At 46.2% G+C, this 14687-nt stretch overlaps 1 protein-coding gene across 5 annotated transcripts in view; it reads right to left on the minus strand.

Annotated features, from left to right (window-relative positions):
- Positions 1–7208: 7208 nt before the first annotated feature.
- Positions 7209–14687, minus strand: part of CSNK1G1 (casein kinase 1 gamma 1) — a 258375-nt gene continuing 250896 nt past the window's right edge. For 3 of the 5 annotated variants that reach the window (XM_073363225.2, XM_073363223.2, XM_073363215.2), the window contains 2 exons: positions 13138–13161; positions 7209–9022 (listed from right to left, as the gene is read on the minus strand). In XM_073363225.2, the coding sequence (XP_073219326.1) occupies positions 8968–9022; positions 13138–13161 (79 nt within the window). In that variant the 3' untranslated portion in view covers positions 7209–8967. The remainder of the gene's footprint in view (positions 9023–13137; positions 13162–14687) is intronic. The other 2 variants (XM_073363224.2, XM_073363217.2) reach the window with 1 other exon arrangement.

Genomic DNA, 14687 nt, shown 5'->3' on the forward strand with positions numbered 1-14687 from the left:
AGGGGAAGTGCCCGCGCCAGACCCCCGCAGGGAAGGAAGCAGGCTCAGGCCAGGCAAGACCGGGGGAGGGGAGGAGGGCTTGGGCTAGCACCACATGGTGTCCTGTTTTTCCTTTGGGAAATATGATCACCCTACAAACTGGACCCTGACCCATGGTGAGCAGGGGGCTCTTGGCTATCTGGCGTGGTTCCTCAGCTCTCTGCAAGGAGACAGACGAATGCTGCAGCTTGGTAGTACCTGCGTAGGGGCCCTTAGTAGGAATATACCCCCCCCCCCACTAAAACAGCCAAGTTCTTACAATAAAAAGTGAATATGGGCCTTTTCGAGCTGCTCAGAGCCCTAAACATAAGAACAGCCATCCTGGCTCAGACTAAAGGTCCATCTAGCCCAGTATCCTTCTTCCGTCAGTGGCCAATGGTAGGGGCCCCTGAATAAGTGAACAGAACAGAGCTCCATCCCCCATCGGCAATTCCCAGCTTCTGGCAAACAGGCTAGGGCCACCATCCCTGCCCTCCATGAATTTATCTAGTTCTTTTTTGAACCCTGTTAATTAGTTTGTTTGCTAATGCCTAGCCCTGGCTCTGGGCTTGAGTGTCCAGGGCTGAGTTACTCCTACAGCACACAAGGGAAAGCAAGAGGTAGTGTAACCCACTGCGGGAACTAGAGCTTAGCCACATGGATTCACTCATTTGTGGTAGGGATGCATTCAGGACCCAGCTACAGCTAGTTACAGCAGAGACAACGAGGAGTTCGGTGGCACTTTAAAACTAACAGATTTATTTGTGCATAAGCTTTTGTGGGTAAAAAACCCACTTCTTCAGGTGCATGGAGTGGAAATTACAGATGCAGGCATAAATATACTGACACATGAAGAGAAGGGAGTTACCTTATAAATGGAGAACCAGTGTTGACAAGGTCAATTCAGTCAGGGTTTATGTGGTCCACTCCCAATAATTGATGAGGAGGTATCAATACCAAGAGAGGGAAAATTGCTTTTGTAGTGAGCCAGCCACTTCCAGTACCTATTCAAGCCCAAATTAATAGTGTTAAATTTGCAAATGAATTGTAGCTCTGCAGTTTCTCTTTGAAGTCTGTTTTTGAAGTTTTTTTGTTGAAGGATGGCTACTTTTAAATCTGCTATTGGATGTCCAGGACGATTGACTCTGGACTCCTCGTTGTTTTTGTGGGTACAAACTTAACACTGCTACCCCTCTGAAACTTAGAGCAGAGAATCACTTCTGGAGCCCAGCACTCTAAACCCAGCCTTTTCCCATACTGGGTTGCACTACCATGCTGTAGGGGACACACTGCCAGAGCTGCACAGGTGGATGGAATCCCAGCTCAGCAAATACTTCACCATATTCAAAGGCCTTCTCTAAAGTAGGATTTAAGGTGTGATAGTCTCATGTGTTAGCAGAAAAGACCCAAGCATTTTTGGAATCAAACATCACATGTCTCTCTCTAACCTATTGTAAAATACTAGTACAGCAGGCAGGAAGCATGTCTGGGCCTTTAGCTTTTCCTTTGTGTGGGTACCTTCAGCTGTAAGTACAACTGAAATGCAGGATGACATCACTGGAAGTAGCCTTACATGTATCTAGAGGAGAAACCCCAAAACAACATGTTTAATTTTCACTGACAACATAGAACCCAAAAATGTTAAGAAATATAAAAGCAGGAAAGCACTTGTATACAGAGGTCCCTAAGGCCCTGTTAGAAGGGGCTCAGAATAATTTGTGCCTTTGCAATGTAATGACCTCTAAACTACCTCAGCAGCAGGAAGCTCAAGATCTGCCCCCATCTTAAGGCATCAACAACAACTGAAGCACTAGGGCAACTGAGCAGCATGCTGAGATCCTGTCATCAGTCCACCTAACCCAAGTGTCCTGTGAGAGTGTGATGGTCTTTAGGCGCTCTATGTAACTCTCATGAAGGAGCAAAAGTGATCAGGGAAAAGGAGAGTTTGCTATTCAGGTCGCTTTGAGCACTATGATGGGCTGCTAATGGTAATAGGGTGGTCTGCCTAGCTACTAGATTTTTTTGCCTGCACTAAAGTTTTCATGCTATTTTCCAAAGCTGTGTATTGCATTTAAATTTTTCAGATGAACACTTCCTCTGGAGAGGAGTAAGACTGGTAGGTATTTGGTCCTACTGGTATTTGTCTGGTTGGGGTAAGCATACTCCCTTGTTGCTACTGATCAACAGTGCATACAAGCTTTGCACCACAGGAGCAGCTGCCTCCATTTGCCTGATATTTCAAATGGGAAAGTTGGCCCATATTGGATCCTGAATGCACATATCAAACTTTATAAAAGACTAAAGAGTGGGAACAGAGAGTAAAGGTAAGACATTTTATTTTACATACAAAAAGGGTGCAAACGGGAGCCCCTGCCCCCCAAAAGGGGAAGGGGGGTAATCAAAGATCACATTTGTTGTGTTTCTCATGATGCCCCAATAAATGGGCAAATCAGAAAGAGAAACCAACAGTAAGCAGGACCCATTTTCTTGATGGAAAGGAGCTCCCCTTGGAGGGGTCTTCCCCATGATATAAGCCCTTATCCTGGTTGAACCATTTCAAACACATTTTAAATTGACATTCATGTTAAAAAATACTACAAGTTCCATGTTCACAGCTGAGCTTTGAGACCAGTGCCTGAAATATGAATAAAACATTGCATTACATATTTAAAACAAAAGATAAAAAACTCGAGGCATTTTAAACAAGAATCAGACATCCACGCAATATTTAAAAAATGATTTCCACAGCTGATTTTCATGTATTTTACAGTAAAAAAAAGTTGCAATTAACATTCCCTCAGAAGTACAAAGGGCTAAATTAAAGTAATAGACAAAATAAATTATAGCTTGTAAAGTTTCCAGTGAGAATTAATCACTTGACAGTATTTTTTATTTGGGGATTTGTGGTTTATAATGTATTTGGTATAATCTACATGTTCCCAGAGGATATTCTTCTCTCTGTCTCATAATTACAAATAAGACTTTATCAGTACCAGCTTGCTGTTCTAATTTGGGAAGAGAGAACTTGTCACTTGTTTTCTTACAAGAACACTTGGAAAAACCAAGGTTCTCAGAGTTGTTTGCACTGTGCAGCTAGAGCTATACAGGTGGGAAACGAGCATCTACTGTGAAGATAATTTTCCTGAGACACTCCCAAAAGGATTAGACATGTCTTTTAAAGCCTTGTCCTGCCTGTATTCCTCCTGGCTTGGCTTGCACCTGTGATTTGGGCAGGCCAAAGACATAACAGAGAACTGTCCCTTTTCTGGGTGGTTTCTCCCTACTCTTGGCAATCAGAACTAGGCCCTTACTTCAATTGGTATTAATTCAGTGAGGTCCCAAGGCTCTGATCTCTTGCCGTGAAAATACTTGTGATGTACTAAAGAGCATGTTGGGACTGCCCCAGAAAGGTAGGGAGAGGAGTGAGAAAGGAAAAAAAATCTTGGTCAGAGAGTTTGAAGTCTCTTTAAAATATGAAGTTTGGTCAACCAAACTAGAAACCCACAGAGAAGTGTTCACTGTTATTTCAGACTCTGAAGCCCAGCTTCACACACACCTTTACACACAAATACTGGAGTGGGTTTCCTTTTGGATGTGGGGAATACATTTTTCATGTTCTCTATTCAAATAGATCTGAATCAGTATCTATCACCTATACTGTACAACTATTAAACTGAAGCCTGAGAAACCAATTCTGTTGCAGTCAGTTACCTGGAAATGTAACTGAAAACACCCAACACTTTAAAACCACGTACTCACTCAAGTACAGTAAGAGTCCTAGGGCACGGTACCGCCAAACACTGTGCAAATTGCAAGCACCCTGCAGAGGGGAATGCTCACCTAGAAGTTGGTAACTGAAACTTCACTTTCAAACCAACCATTCTTGACAAAGAGATGGAGCTGGCAGCTGGCACCCGCATTCAAGACTTTCCCTGAAACCTTCAGTGGTATTGTGGAAAAGTAAAGTTTCCCCATTTATAGTGCCTTTAACACTCTCTGTCCCTCTCTCTCTCTCACACATGCTGGTTTGCAGGGGAAAACAGGATGGCAGCTATGGCTGTATGGACACTGTTCTTAGGTGTTCAAACAGCACTCCCTCCAAAACACAATCTGAAATAACAAGCACTACCAAGGGAGGGCTCAGCTCAGCAGTCTCCAGCTTGCTCTTTATTAACAGATGCCATGCAACAAGCTCAGGGACAGGCATGTTACTCATGTCAGAATCCTAAGTCAAAATGGAATACTATGAAGTTACTGCTTGCTAATTGGTTACTGGAAACAATCAAACCACAAAAGAGGAGATGGCCTCATATAGATGTTTTAAAGGGCCAGGGGAAAGACATTTTGAGGTTTCTTTTCCTTCTCAAAGAGCACTAGTGCTCCTGGGAGCAGTGATTCTGGAAACTAGGTGATACAGTTCATGCTAAAAGAGTGATTACTTTGAAGGTTGTGATCAAGTAGGAGTAAGGTTTCCAGCTAAGCAGACCCTGGCATTAAGCAGTTACTAACACTGAGAATCATCACGGACAGAATGCTATATGTGCTTTTTCTGTTTAAGTATACTGAAAGCTACTTTTAGAAGATGCTTCTTTTGGCTAATAAAGAGCAGCTGCTTTAATGCATTTTTTCCAACTGTACTGAGAATAAATAAGCAATTGCTATTTGCATGCTGGAAACCTCTTGATCATGGCAGTTCAGCAGATTAGTTGATTCATTTCAACTACCCAAGCATTGCTTACTAGATATCTGGTTCACAAGCACCTGTCCCCCACTTTACACACAACAGAGCAGCTAAATTATGGACAGACAATGAGGAAGACAATGCTCAACATGAGTGCAAGTCATTCCCACCCTCCCTCATGGACTGGGGTTTCACAAGGTTGCACACAACATGCTGATGTTATGTTCTGCTTAGATTCTGATGTGGTCTGAGCATAACTCCAGAGTTCAGCTAAAGTGAGAGCTGCTGCTGAATTTTCAGTTGATGTAGTGGTACAGCCTTTCTGTAGTGTACTGGCCAGGAGGCAGGAGTAGGTCATGCCCTTGCCATTTGGGGAAGACACATTTGATGTTTTGCCACACTGTAGTTGATATACAAAAGGACTACTGATTATGCTGCATGTGGTTAGCACATTTCTGATTAGTTCACATCCATTTGTGTCCAAACAACAGACAGCAAAGTCACCAGTGATGGTGCCTGCTTTCTTTTATCAGGGAAGTGGGACAGGGGAAGTGTGCGGAGAAGAGGGTTAGTTCCAGCATTCCTTAACCAAGCTGCATAAGGCTGGACTGTTCATGGCTTTAAAGAAATAAAAAGAATTTCAAAAGCTCCCACACTGTACATGGTCCCCTCGAAGAGGGTTTCAGAGGTTCTTTAATACAGGATGGAAGGGTTACCAAGAGAGCCCAGATTGAAGCAAAGAAAACATCCATAAGTAAGTGTTCTCAGGAAGGGGTAATAATTACATCTATACATGGAGTTCAATACAGCAGTGCAAAATTTTATTGAAAACCTCACTTGAGACCTCAGGAGACTGCAATGGAACATTGGTGGGTCCCTGCTGCAGGGGAACCACATCTGGAAATCCAGCTGTAGTATTAGGCCATGCGAAGGAAGCATAGGACAGCCAGATGATGCTCCTGCGCAGCAGCTCCACTGGCCAGCTGTGATCTGAGATTCTCTCCTCTCATTTTCTTGGAAGTATGCAGGTATATACCAACTAATATATTAGTTTCCAGTGGGGAGGAGAGGCAGGGAATTAATGTAGGTGGGTTTAATGCTCTAATTCCTACTGTAAGATGGCCCGCTCGATCTGGTTTTTATCACCAGTCACTTCTTGAACTTTATGGGTTCGAATAGTTTCCTTAGAATAGGATTTACTGTTTACCCGCTTTTTACATCCTTTGCCCTTCTGAAGAGTCCAATGTATGACTATAGTGCAAGAGGGCTTGGTATAATTGAGCATTACCAGCATGCCTTGGGGAGATACATTCTCTCCCCTTCATATACATCATCATAGGATTAAAAGAACATTAACTCCCCAGAGCAAAGCACTAGTGTGGTCAACATGAAATAGCTTTCAAACTGACCCACTTAAAAACAAGGGAAAATTTCTACCAATCAAATACATTCACTTACTTAAAAATAATATTTAAGAACAAAAACAAAAAAAAATGCAGAGACACTTCCCTCCCCATACATACTTTGCAAACTACAAGCTACTCCCTGATTGGAAATAGTTAGGAATGACTGAACAATGTCAGGAAATGCAGAAGGAATTGAGTTTCTCCTCTGAGTTTTGGTGACAGGCACTTAATGGGGTTTAGGAGGGCAGCAATGCTTGTGTCTCAGGGCCCAGTACAATCTGGAGAGCTGGGAGCATACAACTGCTTTCTCCCCACAAATTCCTGCGCCTCCCTCCCCCCAAGATGCCGAACCATGGTTTCCTATGGTGAGGGTATGAGGAAATGCTCATTTCAAACAGCCTGACTTCTTAGAAAGTCAACAGCAGAAGAAGAGTTCAGGAAGAGGCAGAGCGACAAAACTAAGTGATTAAATGTCCCCTACCCTCCTCTCCTTGGGAGAAAGAAAAAGGGTTAGGGAGTCCAAGCAGCCACACTCATGGGGAATGGAAAGCCCTTTCCTTTTGCACCCCACTTGTTACACTTAACGGAAAAGTTCTTGCAGAATTAAAAAGGTGGGTTTACAAATCTCTTGGTGGGTTAGTGAATGAAGAGCAAGCTAGCCCCCAGCTTAACTTCACCCCAGTGGCGGAGAGAGGAAAGAACAGCAAAACGCTTGGCTATATCCGCTTTCTTTTCATTTGGATAAGGCATTAAGATCCCAGCAGAAAATGGCTAGCAGCTGAGAAACACCCCAAAGGGATTCTCTGGGAGAGCAGAATCCTCACGATAGAAAAAGGGGCTGAGTTTCAAGCTACAAATCCTAACCACTGAACTGAAGCAGCGTGCTCGCCTGCCGTACTGCTGCTCTGCCTGAAGGGGGAGGGAGTCTCTGCCCACCCCTGAAACAAACACTCCTTCCCTGCTTCTTCCCATTGCTTCCCTTTCAGTGCATGTCACTACATGCACTCAGAGGCAGCTGGACCACCATTTTGAAGAGATGGTATATTAGAACCTCCGTACTCTGCCTCTGAATGTAATTCAAGCACTGGGGTGGGAGAGCCCTAATTACATGACAACTACATCCCCTGAAATGAGGGGTCTGATCCCATTCTGATGTGATATGCAAACAGGCAAAGCACGAGGAACCAATTCCTAGCCTCCACAAAAAAGCTTCTTTAGCTCTTGTAAACCTTTGCCACACAGACCCCACACAATTCCCCCGAGGAGTAACTGCAGCTGCCTCTTCAGAGCTCAGCAATCCTTACATTGGGATATGAGAGTTCATGTGCAAAGTGCCCTAAGCCCTTTGCTAAATAATGGTTTGACTCAAGAATGGTGTGTTAAAAAGACCTTAGCTCCCACTACAGGGAGAACTGCATGGTGTGTGCTCCAGGCCCCACAGACAGACCTCTGAGCTTGCACTCAGGCCTAGGCAGCTTGTAGAGCACACTGAAACCTACACAAAGTCTGATTTGAGTAGCTTATCTGGCCACCTGCAGATGCACTCACTGTAAGGCAGTTAAGTGTCCATTCCCTGCTTGGGTAGCTTTGCTCTCTCAAACACTTCCATTGTAGACTATTTAGTAAATTGAAAGGAAGATGCTTACTCCATAATCAACCTCCCAGAAACCATCTGAGAAGGTTAGGCGGCCACCCTGCCATACAAAATATCTGCAGTTTGGGAAACATCAGGTTTTCAGTTATGTAATCCATATCTGCTTGTCTACCCAGAGAAAACTCCTCCAGCTCAGCAAGGCTGATGCCTCTCCCTGCTCCAACAGAAAGCTAGTGCCCCCCAACTCCAGGCTGGTTATGTCAGGCACCAAGTAGGAAACCATGGTAGGGACATTCACTGGCAGCTAAAAAGGGTGATTCAAAATTCAAGTAGGTTTCTCTCAGCGCATGACCAACAATAGGTGATTAGCTTTAGGGTTTTCTGGATGTTGCAAGCAAACCCTCTGTTGAGGACATTCTTTGCACCCCTCCACATTCCAAGCTGAATGTCTGTCTGTGCCGGCATCACTTGTCCATGCGAAAAATCTACAGACACAATATGCATCTGTAATGCTAAAAAATAATAAAAAGTGCAACAATGTCTGTTTCTTTAAAACAATCCGCACTGCTCTGTTACCATTTGGAGAAGGGAGCGAACAAGGAAGCCAGAGAACCTAAGGGACTGGAACAGTAGATTGCAAGTCTCACGCTACAGTATAACTGTTCCCAAGGAGCCTAGGAGGGAGCCTATGTCCCACTGCTGTACCTGGCCAGGCTGGCAGTACAGGCTGATGCTGAAAGGGACTTGGGGGAGAAATTGCCTCATACCAGCCAGGACCTTCTCCCACATGTCTTTCCTGCTCAGATAACCACCTATCACCTCCCCTTAGCCAAAGAAGCCTACCAGGGGTATTTCCATTTGGGAGGGAGGAGGATGGATGGGCAGAGAGAGTGTGAGGGGGAGTAAAGTGAGCAGGAAACAAAGCATAGTTCTCAGGTTTGTGTGAATGATGCCTTCTGCCGTAAACAATGGGAAGGAGGGTCAGCCAGCCAGCCCACCTGCCCACTGGGCAACCAAGGCCTGAGCCAGCTGCAGTCCTGATCCCAAAAGGAGCTTCAGGCTTGGAGCGAATGAGGAAACCATGGAGCAGATCCACCCCAGAGCGGTTTGTTTTGGAACTATTTTCTTCTCTCTTTTTGGTTTAAAATGTCACTTGTTTCTCTTCCTCCTACGCCGCCGCCGCCTCCTCCCCCTAGAGAGAAGCTCCTTTCAGTAAGACACGGCAGGAGCTGTAGCTGGAGTTCCTACAAGAACCCAGGAGGCACCTGTCATTTGTGACGCTGGGCAGTCTTCTTCCTTTTCCTCTTAAAGAAGCAGCAGCACCTGGAGCACAAAGAACACAGCAAGTCAGTAGAGTGGACTAGACCCTACAGCAGGCCCCCCGCCACCTGACTTCCATGAACTGCACAGGGTGGGCTTCTTCCCTTCATTCAGAGTACATGCAATGGGATCTCAACATGTCCAGCACTAAGGACAAAACAGACCTACCAACACCTCCTCCAATAGAAGGAAAGTCCACGAGGCCAGCAGCAGACCAGTCTAGCTCACAATAGAAAGGGCAGCAGTACTGTGCTCAGACGAGGGCCAATGGATCACCATAAAGGCAGGTATCCAGGTGCTTTCACACACTGGGATTTGCTCTTATGGAAGAGGAGGTTCAACTGATCATTATTATTTATGTTTTGCTGATGCCCAAAGGCCATGCTCAGAATCAGGGACTGGTTGTGCCAGATGCTGTATGAAGCCAAGGTCCCTGCCCCAAGGAAATTAACTGGGAACAAGGAAATAAGGCACAATAGCCAACAGGAAGGCAGATGAAGTCTTGCAGCAGAACAGGGCTCTCCAGTTGCTGGGAGTGAAGGAAACAGGTGAGCTACACTAACGGGCTGTTTCCCTCTGCCCAAAACTGCTAATTGACTGTGCTCTAAAAGGTGCTGGAATGGTTTGAGCCAGGCCTGACTAAATATTTACAATCACATGATGTGCTGTGTTTCTAAACTGCTCATGGTAAGCTGAAAAGGACTAGTTCTGAAAGGATCTGATTGGGGGCCAGCTTCCTTTACTGAACCCTTGACTGATGGTAAGTAGTAAGAGTTTCAGTTTAAAGACCATAGAATCATAGAATATCAGGGTTGGAAGGGACCCCAGAAGGTCATCTAGTCCAACCCCCTGCTTGAAGCAGGACCAATTCCCAGTTAAATCATCCCAGCCAGGGCTTTGTCAAGCCTGACCTTAAAAACCTCTAAGGAAGGAGATACTACCACCTCCCTAGGTAACGCATTCCAGTGTTTCACCACCCTCTTAGTGAAAAAGTTTTTCCTAATATCCAATCTAAACCTCCCCCACTGCATCTTCAGACCATTACTCCTCGTTCTGTCATCTGCTACCATTGAGAACAGTCTAGAGCCACCCTCTTGGAACCCCCTTTCAGGTAGTTGAAAGCAGCTATCAAATCCCCCTCATTCCTCTCTTCTGCAGGCTAAACAATCCCAGCTCCCTCAGCCTCTCCTCATAACTCATGTGTTCCAGTCCCCTAATCATTTTTGTTGCCCAATAGTTTAGTCTACAAATATACAACCCCTGCTTCTTCCCTGATCTGGGACAGGGAAGGCTAACAGTGCACAGTGAACAGGGAGGCAAAACCATGGGATGATGGAGATAGAGGTGGTGTGAAATAAACACCCTTCAAAGCTGATCCTTGAAAGATGGAGGTTTCATTTGTGGAATATACTAAAATGAGTCACCCAGTCTGTCAGCTCCAGGTGGTTCCTCAGGAATTACATGGTGTTTAAAGACAACTCTGTATTCAGGTTCTAGTGTCAGGAACATCTGCATGGAAAGATCTTTGTACTTAGCAAGTTCACCTGCTCCTGTACTGCTTATCTTCTTCCCCATGACATCACAACCATTTCCTCAGTGACCAGTTGTGATATTAGGATTATGGCCTTTGAGGAGGGAGGAGAAGAATAAGGAACAGGCAGAGAGGTATGCAAAAATCCCGTTTTCATGCAAATACCTCTAACAAGCACACAAGAGCAAAGACATTGAGAAGCTATGCCACAGAATGGCAGCAGCATCTGCAGGCAGACTCATTTGCTATTGGGTCAGTGGTGGCTCTAAACAAGCTTTTAATACTGGTATTTATCCGAGAGCTGAAATATACACTACTGCCCCTGAGGAGTGCATGTCCTCTCCTGTCTCAGCCCAATTACAGGTGATTGAAAATGAGGAATAACTACTTAATTTCCTTATTAAGCACACTTACTGCTAGTGAGAGGTGCTAGACTGGCAGCCCGGGAGAGCGATACCCTCCATGCAGCCATGAGCAGATACAGAGATGGCAACAAGAAGGCAAGTGTACATACACCATGCCTGCTTATATGCCTCAGCCCTAGCCAGCAGCAATCACCTCTAAGGGTGATGGGCAATTCGGTCTCCATGGCTTATCCTTAGCTTCCCTCCAGAGATTTCCCATGGGAGGGTCAGTTATGGAGTGGGGTGGTGAACATGTGACATGAATATCCTGTCACTAGCAAATGAATGATTTCACATAGGTCCTGGATAGCCATCAGATGGGTAATGACTTTGGTCACTACCACCCTAAGCTGGTTTTGAATGAGACCCCTAGAGGTTCATAAATTGGAAGGCCAGAGGGGACATCTCATCTGATCTCCTGCATAACACAGGCTAGAGAATTTCCTCCTGGTGAAGTGTTCTGTACCCCAGTGTCCTGAGCCACCCATGTGCACTCACTCATTTTAACCATCCAGTAGCACTCTATTTTCCTCCCACAGTAACCACCTTCCTTCAGGACTCAGGCACTAGTAAAAGGAGAAGGGAACTGTCATGGTGAGAAACAGGACAGGAGTATGTCTGAGGGATTACCGAACACATGTATCTGATCAGGGAAGGAGAACCAAGGCCAAGATTCACTCTCTACCCCAGATTTGAAGGGCCTGACTGATTTCTAGCTGCTCTTTTTAGCCATCTCTTTCCTTGGCGATTCCTTTGCTCTCTTTTGGCCCCTGTTGCTCAGACAGAGGGCCCCTTTGCTCAGTTTGGAAGGGTTCAGGAAAGGAAGTCCTGAGAGTTGTTAACACAGGCAGAGGCAGAAACAACAAAATAAAAGAATAAGACAGGCTGACAATTATACAGAATGTGACCTTTGTGCGTGCAGACAATGTTTAAGAACAGCCCCAGAGTACGACACACAGAGAAGCCAAAGAGATGCCAGCGGTACTGGAGGCAGTGCCAGTAGAGAGGAGCGCAGAGAAGGACCAGTCTGCCACCACGCAGGGACATTCTTCACCACACATGGGGCTGTGAGATTTAAACTTCCTACATTCTACTCCTGTCTCTGTAGCTGAACATGGGCTCTCTCAAAACCCACTGTGAGGCTAGATGAACGAGTGGACTAAGAGCCTAGAACTCCTGGATTTTATCCTTGGCTCTGCCACTGATCTTCTGTATTATCTAAGACAACTCACTTCACTTCTGCACCTCAGTTTCCCCATCTGTAAAACCAGGGCTTCATGTCCCCCTCAAAGGGGTGTTCTGAGGATTACAGTTTAGCTAGCGCTCGGAAAGCACTCCACACTATAAAAGTGCTGAGTGTTACTATTTAGGGTCCCCCTGGAACTCAAGGATAATGGTGATAAAGGGGAAGAGCATAACACGAACAGCAGGCTCAGAAAGCAGCTACTCCAACCTGCATGCCCTCCTAGATGAAAACCCTGGTCTTTCCCCCTCAGTCCTTGAGCTGCAGAAACTTTCTTGAAGGCAACCACCTCCTCCCCACCAACCTGGAGCAAGATCAGGGGTTCTCAGCCTGTGGGCCATGACCACCATGCCCTTCCCAGATTGCCAAATGAGAGGAAGGTCCCAGCTAGGAGGCAGGAGGTCCCAATATGGAAGAGGTTGAGGACCATGGCTCTAGACCACCGCATCTGTTGATGGGAACCCTGCCCTGCTCACTTTCATATAAGCAAGGCTCCCAAGGAAAGAGCCACACACACACTGCTCCCAGGAGACGGGCATGGTGTACACAGCTTTCCATGCAGAACCATCTGTTGTGAGGAATTCCCGTGAGGGATTTTTCAGCCTGGTTCGGACTCTGCCTAACTCCTTTAGACATTATCTGCTCATACACTTGCATGTTTGGTGAATACATTAAGCTGAACAGGTAAAGAAAGAGAAATTTTTTTAGCTTTCAATGGATCAGTCCAAAGATTAGTTCAATTGCTTGGCCTACTGCGGCCTCCTCTCACACACACAAGCCCATCCTGCATGTGTTCCCCACCCTTGTAATAGCAATAGCTGCACTGGGTTGGATTTCTAACTTGTGCAGCTATTACACTGTTTTGGTTGGTTTGATTTTGCCAATCCCAGTCTAGTCTGGTCCGCTCCCCCTTGCCCAGGGACTGGAGAGAGGGACTCACCACAAGTTGAGCATTTTCAGGCAGCTACAGAGAGTGTGTAGAGAGAAAAACACAGAAAGGAAGAAAGAGCAATTAGTTCACAGAGGTGGGATGAAAGCATGTCACTGCGAGCCATGCAAACATGCAGTGCAGATCGGCAGACACATATGCCTTGCCCACCCACCCTCTCTATTCCCTATTCCATCTGAGCCCCCACAGCTCATTGCAAGAGATACCCTGACAAGTCACTGCTGAGAAGTAGGATGTGTTTTCACTGTCCTGTTGCCTGGGATAAACATACTGGGACATCAGAGTGTCAACAAGGAATAGCCATCAGGGAAGTCTGTGGCTGAGAGCGTGGCTGGCCCACCAGGAAGGGGACCCAAACTACAGACAGTCAGACAAGGGCTTATGGCCTGAATGAGATGCCATGTTGACCACAGCTGCCGGGGAGAGGGAGCCCCTTCATTCACTTACACCACAAGCAGAGTCTGCAGCATTTGCTCTGGCTCTCCCTGCTTGCTCACAGATGGAGAGGTGAGACACAGCCCCACTTTTCCCAACATGCTACCTCAAAAACTGGCAGTGAGCCAGGCAATTCAGCTAGCCCTGGCCCTCCCTCTGAGTGGCCCATCTTACTACAGAACAGTAGCACCAGGCCAACTGGGAGCACATTTCAGGTTGCCTGTGTCCACAAGACCTCCAGCCTCCTGACATACTCAGATAAGTGAAGGGAGGACAAGTTTGGACTTGTGTGACAGAGACAACTTGCAGGGAAAGACGGGGGGACATCTCGCTTATTAACACTAACCCAGTAGTCTATACCGGGTAATCATGACTAGATCAGCCAGTACAAGAGAGTCTCCACTGGAATGCCACATGATCACCAAAAAGAGACTCAAACCACAAACCTAGGGACTGGAAAGGGGAAACTAACTCCTAACCACCTCATACGGGATGTGTAGGGCACCATTGTCCCTCCTCACAATAAAGCAAACTACTGCTGATGCCAAGACAGGCTAATAGGATATACTGATTATTTGTACTGTGGTGGCACCGAGGAGTCCCAGTGATGGCCCAGGCCCCCACTGTGCTAGGCGCTGTACAGACACAGAACAAAAAGATAGTCCCTGCCCCAAAGAAACTCTTGCTGATCCTTTCTTACATCTTGCCATAAGCTAGGGGTGGGGCCCAATCTGTGCACAGCTGAGGGCTGTGTTGGCAAATCATCAGGAGGCTGAAGGCCACATCTATGGAATTTGCATAACAGGACTGCAGCCACTCTGCTCTACTAGAGATGTAGCCACGGACTACACATCCCAGCAAGCAATGCAGCATAGTCTCTCCGATCAAGACAGCTAGGACCCATAGTCCCTATTGGCTGCACTGTCCATACTGGGCAGTGGCCAATGCCGCAAGCTGCCCTTTTGTAGCTGCCTAGCTTACAGGAGGCACACAGCCCTTCAGCTCTTGCATCCCCTGGCTGGGAAGGGAACAGAAAGATGTTACTAGGGCTCCTCACTGCAAGATGATTATTGTAGCTCACTACCCACATGGGTCAATGGTGACAC

The sequence above is a fragment of the Lepidochelys kempii genome, chromosome 10 (assembly GCF_965140285.1).
Source record: "Lepidochelys kempii isolate rLepKem1 chromosome 10, rLepKem1.hap1, whole genome shotgun sequence".
Taxonomy (NCBI): domain Eukaryota; kingdom Metazoa; phylum Chordata; order Testudines; family Cheloniidae; genus Lepidochelys; species Lepidochelys kempii.